Here is a 10,392-nt window from a genome sequence, read left to right on the forward strand (position 1 = left end):
TTATGGCTTTCAAACGAGATAAATACTCCCCAGCAAAAGTCAGCAGCTTTCTTGAAAGACTGATTAGGAAAATCTCCATCCTATATTTAGCAAAAAGTAATTTTTTATACAAGCTTTATACTTCTTCCACAACATCTTAACTGTATCATCAATATTAAAATAAAGTTGGTATGAAAATTTCCTTCTATTCTCCCTCCCTGAAAAGGTATCATTAAAAAGAAAGGAAAATTACTTGGTTGCCTTCAGTTTGCAACAGCTCTTGTTTCTCTTCTGGATTTCTTTTCTGTTCAAATCTTTGAATAAATTCACAGTCTTCACCTGAAATCATCTGCCCTCTGAAAAGCAAAGTGTGAAACCATTAGCAACACACAAACAATAAATTATTAAAAACCTTACTTTCTTCAACCTGGTATCTCAGCACAATCATTTTCACCAATCCTATATCCCACAGCAGAACATAAAGAGCTCCTTTCTGCAGATAGTCTCACGTGAAGAATTTAAAACTAGTAACAGAACAATCGCTCTGAATCCTTCCCTGTGCAGTGCTTCTGTTCAACAGCATTCTCTAAATCATTCTTAAACTTCCAGAGGCTGAACATGATGGAAGTAGTTGAAAGAACTGAAATACATACAGCTATCACTTTATGCCATAATTATGAGTAATAGTCTAATCCAACCTGAAATAAGTGGTGAAAAATAAAATTGTTATTTTAAGTTTGCCATAAGCATTGAAGAGAATTTTCAGAAGTACGTAGAGGTTGATTCCTAATACATTTTTAGCTTTCATAAATTAACATTTCAGCTTTTCCTGATAATTTAAAAGCTGATACGCCCAAGAGCCCATCCATATACATAGCAAGAGGACTTGAGACAGTAAACTGCTGCAGGACAATTACAAGCTAACAGATCTCCATTTGGTCTTTTCCTTAGCTAAAACAAATAGCAATATTCAAGGGGTTACTGCCACCAGAAAGCTGTTGACTCAGCTGAGGAGCTGGCAGAATATCCTTGGGGTTTGTTTATTTTTGTTACAGTGCAAAACTTACCATCACACCAAACAATGAGCAAGTCAAAATAGCATAAGTCAGGTAGTCTTAGGATAAGAAAACTAATTTTAAATCAGGTAGTCCTGAAAATCCAAGACCAATAGGTGACCAGCTTTACTAGTTAATATCAGGAATGCTGCAGGAAAGAAGAAAATCGTGCACATCATCAAAATCAAATCACAGAGGATTAAAATATTAGACAGGAGGCTGAGGGGAGACCTCATCACAGTCTACAACTTCCTCGTAAGGGGGTGTCGAGAGGCAGGAGACCTTTTCTCCATTAACACTAGTGACAGGACCCGAGGGAACGGGGTTAAGCTGAGGCAGGGGAAATTTAGGCTGGACGTCAGGAGGGGGTTCTTCACAGAGAGGGTGGTTGCACACTGGAACAGGCTCCCCAGGGAAGTGGTCACTGCACCGAGCCTGTCTGAATTTAAGAAGAGATTGGACTGTGCACTTAGTCACATGGTCTGAACTTTTGGGTAGACCTGTGCGGTGTCAAGAGTTGGACTTGATGATCCTTAAGGGTCCCTTCCAACTCAGGATGTTCTATGATTCTATGATCTCCTCTTAATATTTCCACTGAGTCAACTGCCTCCTCCACTTTTCAAAGCTATATAGCATGATTCTTTTGACCCATCTTTTCCATGTCCTGGGTCAGTTTCTGGATGTTCTGTGAATAAAGGTTCCATTAAAATCCTTGTAAACCCAAGTAAAAGCGCAAGTTTTCTGTGATTGTCTCACTCAAACTCATGAACTACAGAAATATAAGATGTACAACATGTTCTCATTTCTATTCTTCCTTAAACAGTTATATCTCAGGAAAGCCTCATTAGAGGCATCTTTTTTCACACTTACTTTTCAAGCAAAAACATAAGCAATCCGTACATTGTGTGCCATTCTTGTATTCTAGCTGTTTGTTTGTTTTTTTTTTTAAGAAATATCTTCATATGTGCTGAGAAAAGGCAATTAAGACTGACTACACAGAAGATTCATGCAGCCTGTGGTAGTCTTTGACAGTAGTTTCTACTAAAATTGAATTATAGAGAAAAAATAATTAGCCAACAGTGACCATGCTGCCACTGCATGCCTTTTAGATTAAGTAGTCTTCTTTCTCACCTATTAAAAACAGAGTTTGAGTAGTTGATGAAAAAAAGAGGACAATTCATTTGCTAACAATATTGGCCATAATGATGCATGACTAGCAGCCACTCTTTTTTCAGTCAATGCTGGCCAAGTCAGGAACACCTGGATGCCAGCAATAAACAAGTGTTTATAAGAATACTGCCACTTCGGAAGCACTTCAAAGATGACTTAAGGTGAACCCTTAATTTTCAGCTTTAATGGTAGAAAAAAGCCTCAGCCCAAGAAGTGCAATGCTTGTTTACAGGCAGGCTATTAGAAAACATATGCTGATTTTCAAGGAAAAGTGGGATTTCCCAACCCCTTTAAGCAAACAAGGTAACCAAAGCTTCCCTCTATCCCTATTCTTAACAACCATTTGATTTCATTGCTTTTATTTTCCAGGACATGTCTACACAGTCTTTTGTCAATATGTAACATTCTGACTGAGCTTCAGCTGTCTGGATATAATCAGGTTCGGACCAAGGGTTCTGTAATCCTGTTATCAAAGCTCTGTGTTTGAAACAAAGTCCTGCCTTTGAGGGCACTAGCTACAGGACCGTAAACTGATTTTTAAAAGCATGAATGTGAGATCACCACTTTTTAAACCTCTTGGTCTCTCACAATGATTCAGAAACTTGTGATTTATTTTTGTTATTATACATTTTCTCCAACTGCTGTTCCTCCTTTTCTTTGTCTGAATGACTTAATTAAAATTATGGACTTCCCTCCCCTTAAAAAAAAAAAAAAACACTAAGTACCATCTGCTACAAGTGTGAAGCTTGCATTTAGGGCTACCTACCACGATGTCAAGGCATGATTTCTTTTAAGCAATTATCTATAATACTTTACAAAAAAAAAAAAGTTAAAACCTACAAGTTAGGAAACTTCTCTAAGACAAGATTTGCTTTTGAAGTCTGAGGTAACACTTGAACTGCTTTAGAAAGTTCCCACCCCCAGGAAAACTAAAACAAGTATTTTAAAATCAGAATTCGCAACCATTTGTGAATTACTTGAAGACACATGGGAAGCTAAATACAAGTCAGCCACCAGGCACCTCAGCTGATTAAACAGGGAGTACTGTCAAATGCTGTATACCTAGAAAACCTGCAGTGCAGTAAGATGTAATCTCTGAAACGAGTTCACTTCTCCAAAAAATCACTTACTACCCTTAGAAAACAAAACCAAAGTTTCCTTCCTTTGGGAAAAGGTACCCTACAAAGGCATTCTGACACCTTGAGGCAAATGCTGACAGCAACCCCACAGAACAAAACAGCAGCATATCATATTTTCCACTGACAGCAAGCACCAACATCTCTAAATTACTAGGAGTTTCAAGATCCAAAGGCAGGAAAGGCTGTACGGAATTAATGGCCTCAACGACATTTAGTTTCCAAAAGATAACAAGATCCCCTACAGTTTTAAGGTTTGCTAGTTTTTTCTCCCCCAGAAACATCTGTTCTGTGTTGAATTCTAGCTGTAAGTTTCACTATCAAAGAAACAAGGTTTCCACAGCCTAATTTTGGAATGGTGAACACTGGAAAACGCAGGTGACATGTCCAGTTGTCGTACCTAAATATTTCACTTTTTTATGCCAATAACACACATAGAAAATATCAAAGTCATCAGCTGAGTTAGTTTGACGTTTAGTTTACAGTTACAACCTTCAGAGATGAAATAAACAGTATGCCAGTTAATCTTTAGCTTGAGTTAACTCTACAGAAGTCAGGCTGCTGCAGCCTGACCAACTGCTCGTAAGCTATTTTATTTTTCCACTGAGGAACAGAGAGAGCAGAAAGGAACTTCAGAAGTCCTTCCTCTGTGACCCAGACCCCTAGAGTGCTGTGAATGGTGCAGTCTTTAAACCATCTTTACACAACTGTCACAGCCAGATTAAAAAAAATAAATTAAAATCAAGATTTCTTGGGAAGTTTCTTTTTTAAAACTCTAAGTACAGAAATGCTACCTAATCCTTAAGAACACAAATTATGTCACGCCTGAGTTGGTGTGTTAATTTAAGAAAACCAGACAAAATTCCTTCCTCTAATGTAAAGATATCTGAAGACTTCAGTAAGTCTCCATCAGTGGTGAAGGCTTTACGTGGAAGTTCACCTCACAAACTGCACAGACTGCCAGAACAGCAGCACAGAAGAGAACAAAGAAGTGTCCTTCAAAATCATCAGTACACCAGCTTCCTTCTACTCTATAGGACAGAAGGAACCACTCTGACCTGCCCCGAACAGGTCACCAGAAGCCAGCAGTTTCCAGTCAGTAATACAACATGCCTCATTCTAGAAATGCCAGTCAATATAGCTGCACTAGCTGACTTTTCAACAAATCCCTTAAAGCACTAGCCTCAAAGACATTATCATGACCAAATTTGGCTGTTGTAGAAAGGACACGTTCAAAAAACAGAAATAATCTTTTCCTCTTTAGAAATCCCAGACATTCTGCTAATATTTTCCAGTAAGTAACGATAAGCAAGCTTGTCAGCCAAGGAGGCACAGTTCACAATGCTCTGCGATCCCTCTGGCACCACTCGAGTTCATCCTTGGAGCCACCTCAGTCAGACAGCCTGTTATCAGTAAATACAAAACACAGGGATTATGTTTATTTCAGAGCAATAATAAACAGGACACGCTGTCATTGACATATAGAGGGCACCCAGAACTGAGCAGTCTCACAGTATGGTGACAAACATTAGTCAGATGCACTACAATAGCCTCCAAAACCTGACTAACCCAAAGAGAGGAAATAACTGACACATTCTCCTTTCACAGACTGCATATCAGAACAAAGTCAGATCCAAGGACCTGAATAAGAACCATCAAGTCCGCCTGCTGGTCAGAAGTTATATGGGAAGTTGGTGACGAAAACAAAGCTGCCCAATCCTCATCGATCACCACAGAGAGAGAACCCCAAGAATGAAGGTGAGTTATAAATGGTAGACCACATGAAACACATTCAAGTAATTAATACTACATTATATATTCAAAATATAGCCCTCTGCCAAACAGAACCATCCCCTACACCAACAACAGCTCCAGCTTACCAGCCCAGTAGCCTGAACCACTAGAGATACAGAGAATACCACATACTCAACAGACCAGCAGTAAATAGCTGTACTTCCACCATCCAGTTACTGCCAATTTCCAACTAGAACAGCACTGAAACAGCCACAGAGGCTTCCCCAGAACACATTTCCTATCAGATGGGTAACAATGCATACAGTAACAGCAAAAGCCACGCAGAGACGTGTCAACAAACTCTTGGTAGCTGCCACTCTCAAGTTACCACACCAACCTTGCTCTTTTGCACTGCCACTGTAATGCCATCACACTACTAACTGAACCAGGAATCACCTGAAAAATAACCCAGAAAAAGGATGTTTCTTCAACAGATCAGTTCTTTAATCCAGTTTACCATGAAGAGGGGGAAAAATAATTACAACTGAACAAATGAAATAGGCAGGACTGAGCTCCATAGCACAGTGCTCTGTAGTAGGCTGTCATTCATGAGCTTCTGCTGTAAACGCATTTCCCAGCTTCCCTGTGTACAGTTTTGCAATCTTTTTTATTTTACTGTCTAGCAAATATTTACATATACATCACAGCCATCTGGAAGAACAATCATCTTTTGTGAAGTGGTGCAATGATAAACACAAAGCATTATCAGCATGGTCTGTACCTCTATAATCATCAAGATATCTACCACTTCAGTTACAGAGCAACTAAAACTGAAGTAATTTGCTGCCACAGGGGGACAATCAAGAAACAATACCAGTTCACACTTTGCTGGTATTCTTCGTAGGTACTGGTCAGGAGTGCAGGGATCCAAGTGTTTCACATTTTACTTCAGATTAGAGTGAAGAAAAGTAGCAAAGGTCTGTTATTTTCCTTTTTCCCTACCTCATACACAAATTTATTTTCCTCAGCTTGTCCCTGTATCCTCTTTAGACGATATTTCTCCCACCAATTTCTGTGCTGTTACTTTCTGCTCTTACCTAACAGCGCAGCTCTCCCCAGACCAAAAGTATCAGCTACATTAATAAAATTAATAAAAAGCATTTACCTGCTTCAGCTGCTGTCCAGGACAATTTGTCCTTTATTTAAGGCACGGTTTGTTTTCCCAGACCAGTTTTGCTAGCAGAACTTGTGTTTACACTAAAGACACTTTACCAGTAGAGAAACTCTACCTACACCTAAAACAACTCTTACTGTAAATGAGATTTATTTCAGTATCTGTCTGATAAAGCTAAAATTGAGAAAGGTTTTTCACTGGTAAGGAGAAAAGCAGACTCTTTAACCAAGCATTGACACAAAGTTACATTTGTTATTACTGTCTTCAGTTCACATAAGTAGAGTTCCTTCTTGTAATAAGAAAAAATTCCCCAACTACTTGTATTTAATATAAACTTTTTCCAACCCTTCACATGACACCGAGACAGATTGTTCCACATTGTAACAATATTCCAGTGCAACCCAAAAGCCCAAGAAGCCTAAAAAGAAAACAAAAAAGATTTGTGGCGATATTTTACTTACTGGAGATAAGACTGCCAATTTACTTTGTTTGCCCGAACTTCAGCAGCTTTGGCAGCAATGATATTCGTTGGGACAGCAGCATCTACAGCACCTCGGATATCCATCTTCACTGATATTTAAAATGCACCTGGAAATACAAGTCAGATTTGAAACCTTTTGTTAAAGTCCTAAAGAGCAGAATATTTGCTGATAATTAAGGAAAAAAATAAGACTTCTTTTCAGTAGTCCCATTTGCAAAAAACATTTTAGTACTTTCTGAGAAATTAAAGTTATATAAAGCATCTGAAGTGTGAGTTCCCTACAGCAGACAAGGGCATACTATACTTGGACACTAAACTCTAAGCAATCAGAAGTTTCCTAAAATAAGAGATATAAACCTGTATTAAATAACTTCCCATCTTATCAGTTCTCAATTAATCAAGTTAAATTATTTCAATAGATGCTACACTTCTAGAATGTTCAAGGAGCCCTACAGACAGTAGAAACCATTTTCCTTCCAAATCAGGACTGACGATAAGACTTCAAATCCTGTGCACACGTGCAGCTGTCTCCTAACCATACTTCAGGACTGATTTAGTTATTTGTCTCTTAATGTAGAGGATAAATAAAAGAAGCCTACAAACACATGAACTACAGTTTCAGAAAGAAAACAAAAACACCAGTCATATAGACGAAGAGCCATGCTACACGGACCAGGAGAGTGACCTTCACCACTTCTGCTTTCTCCTTCCCTTATGATTTAATCCCCAGCTGACTGATGCCCCAACAAGGCGCTGCTGGCAGGGCCGGCCGCAGCAGCAGTTCCCGACGCCCTGAACCGGCTGCAGCCTCCTGGCCCGGCCTGCCTCTGGCCCCTCCCGGCTCCCCTTTACAACAGGGACCCGGAGCAAACCGGCACCCGCTGCCCCACCCCCTGCAGACACAGCTCCCTCGCGTTACTGACCAAAAACACGACTTTAACCAAAATAGAAATAATAAATGAAGAAAAAAAAGAAACAAAAACACAGAAACCGACCTCCCCTTGAGCCCCCACGACCGGCAGACACCCGTCCGGCGTCCCGAAGCCCCCCCCCCGCTCCCTCACCCGTCGGGAGGGCGGCCGGGGGCCGAGGCCCGTGAAGACGGCGGGAGGCCGGGCAGCCCCGTCCCGCCCCGCTCCGCTCCCCGCCGGCCGCAGCTCCCCCGCGCCGCTGCCGCCACCACCGCCGCCGCCGCTCGACTGGCGCCGCCGTCACGTGACGCCGCCGTCACGTGAGCCGCGACGGCGGCCGCCGAGGCCCAAGCCGCGCAGGAAGGCGGGGCGCCACGGGGAGGGCTGGGGGCGGGGCCGGAGGGGCTGAGGTGCCGCCTTTAGGGGGTGCCCGGGTGGGGGGGAGCCATGAGTGTAACTCGCGGAGTCATTAGGGTTGGAAAAGCCCTCCAAAATCACCTGGTGCAGCCACCCCGTACCACCAGTGCCACCCACAAACCGTGTCCCCAAGCACCACGTCCAGCCCTTCCCTGAACACCCCCAGGGACGGTGACACCACCACCTCCCTGGGCAACCCGTCCCAGTGCCTGACTGCTCTTTCTGAGCAGAAATGTCTCCTAACTTCTAACCTAAACCTCCCCTGGCACAACTTGAGGCCATTCCCTCTAATCCTATCACTAGTTATCTGTGAGAAGAGGCCATCCCCCAGCTCCCCACACCTCCCTTTCAGGTGATGTGCAATGCCCCCTTGGGCTTGCAGTGAAGCAGTAGGAGTCATCTCCTTGACCCAACATCCATCTCACCCACTGAATATGCAGTCACTGCAACCGTTTTTTTTTCCTTTTTTTATTTTAATACCCATCATTTTCTCACTTTCTAACCCAGACACTGCAATAAGGCAAGCTTACTCTTTCTTCCAGCTGGAAATTTGGCAGCTGGGCCTCAATCTCCACTTCTGGTTGAGAGGGCGGAGAGACAGAATTAGGCCTTACTTCAACCAGTTCCTGTTATATGAGTATTTGTCACTTCTGCCTCGTGGCATTCTGCATTTCCTTCTTCTCCACTGCCTTTTTATGCTGTGTTTAATTCTGCTCTTCTTTCTGGTTCCAGCATCAGGCACCCGGAATGAACGTACTCACCTTTTCCACAGTCATTTCAAGTCCCATTACCAGTGATGATAAATATGGCTCTGCTCATTTTATAAACAAAAAAGCCAAAGCACAAAGGATTTACAAGACAATCTGAGCAAGCCTTGAGGCTTTTAAAATGGGACTTGCAGAATGAAGGCATCGAAGACCTATATGGTGACCCTACAGGCTACCATTCAGCCCTCATCTAACCTGGAGGCACTTCAGGCTTTCCTTCCTTGAAAATTCCTCAGTCATCCGAAATAATATTTCTGTTCAAACCCCAGATTTCCCAGCACCTCCTGAGCACACTTCTGGCTTAACCCATATACAGTAACCAAGTACTCTGGTTGAACTGAAGTACAAGTATACATAGGACTGATTCTTAGTTCTAGTCCCTAATAACAATATTGCTTTGTAATATACAGTGTTCATGTAAAAAAAAAAAAAAAAAAAATCAATTTGGTGCTCAATTTGATATCTTATTTGGACAGTACATTAGGTCGTCATTGGTCCTTTTCGGAGCAGACAATTTTTCTATTAATTGCACCATCTACAAGAATCTAGCGCTATCCAATCAGTCTGGCTAAAAGAAGAGAATTTGCTATTTGCAGTCAAAGTTTTGATATTATAGGAACAGGGTCATTTTCCTACAGAAAAGCACTTTGAAAGGATATGATTTGTCATGTTGATTTTTGAATGGCAGATTCTAGCTTTATAGCTTTTCTCTAACCTTGGAGAAAGGTGTAATGGCTGGAAGTATGTATCTACTGAATTATCAGAAAGAGAAATACAAAGAGAGGAGAAGTAATTGTAATAGTAATTAATCACATTAATGTTGTTACAGGTGTTCCAGGGGACATTTACAGAAATAACAAACAGCAAACAAGACATTTATACCAGGCAAGTTGAACACAATACACCCTATTGGAAAATGAAAGCAATATATGGCTCTTCAATATACCAGTATAATAGTACACTTACGTAACATATTTTTCTACACCATGTAAAGGAATAAAAGCAAAATGTTAACAGAAAACCACCGCAGTTCTGTAAGGGACAGTTATGTCCCACATCTTTGCTGGAGTTCTTTGTGAGTGTGGAGAAGGTTGCTGCAGTAGACTCCACCTGGCTGATACAATCCACTTGGATTTCCAAGAAGTGTTCTATGAGATGCATATGCACATGCTTTAAAAACAATCAACCAAGCAACAGCAACAAAAACAAAACAAGGGGAGAATTATATTAGACATCAGGAAGAAATTCTTTACTATGAGAGCAGTGAGGCACTGGCACAGGTTGCCCAGAGAAGCTGTGGATGCCCCATCCCTGGAGGTGCTCAAGGCCAGGCTGGATGGGGCTTTGGGCAACCTGGTCTGGTGGGAGGTGTCTCTGCCCATGGCAGGGGGGTTGGCCCTAGGGGATCTTTAAGGTCTCTTCCAACCCAAACCATTCTGTGGTTCTATACAGCAGAGGGTAGAAATAAATGAACAATCCCATCGTATGTCATGCAGATGAGTCATCCTCAGAGGAAGACTACACACAGCTGGATCATGAGAGTATTTTCCTGTTCCCCTTTTATTTCT

At 41.6% G+C, this 10,392-nt stretch overlaps 1 protein-coding gene across 1 annotated transcript in view; it reads right to left on the minus strand.

Annotated features, from left to right (window-relative positions):
- Window positions 1-7,880, minus strand: part of ATP6V1H (ATPase H+ transporting V1 subunit H) — a 39,961-nt gene extending 32,081 nt beyond the window's left edge. The window contains exons 1-3 of the mRNA XM_032182158.1: window positions 7,794-7,880; window positions 6,710-6,836; window positions 233-335 (exon numbers count right to left, since the gene is read on the minus strand). Of these exons, the coding sequence (XP_032038049.1) occupies window positions 233-335; window positions 6,710-6,813 (207 nt within the window). The 5' untranslated portion in view covers window positions 6,814-6,836; window positions 7,794-7,880. The remainder of the gene's footprint in view (window positions 1-232; window positions 336-6,709; window positions 6,837-7,793) is intronic.
- Between the last annotated feature and the right edge of the window lie 2,512 nt (window positions 7,881-10,392).

The sequence above is a fragment of the Aythya fuligula genome, chromosome 2 (assembly GCF_009819795.1).
Source record: "Aythya fuligula isolate bAytFul2 chromosome 2, bAytFul2.pri, whole genome shotgun sequence".
In the NCBI taxonomy this organism is placed as follows: domain Eukaryota; kingdom Metazoa; phylum Chordata; class Aves; order Anseriformes; family Anatidae; genus Aythya; species Aythya fuligula.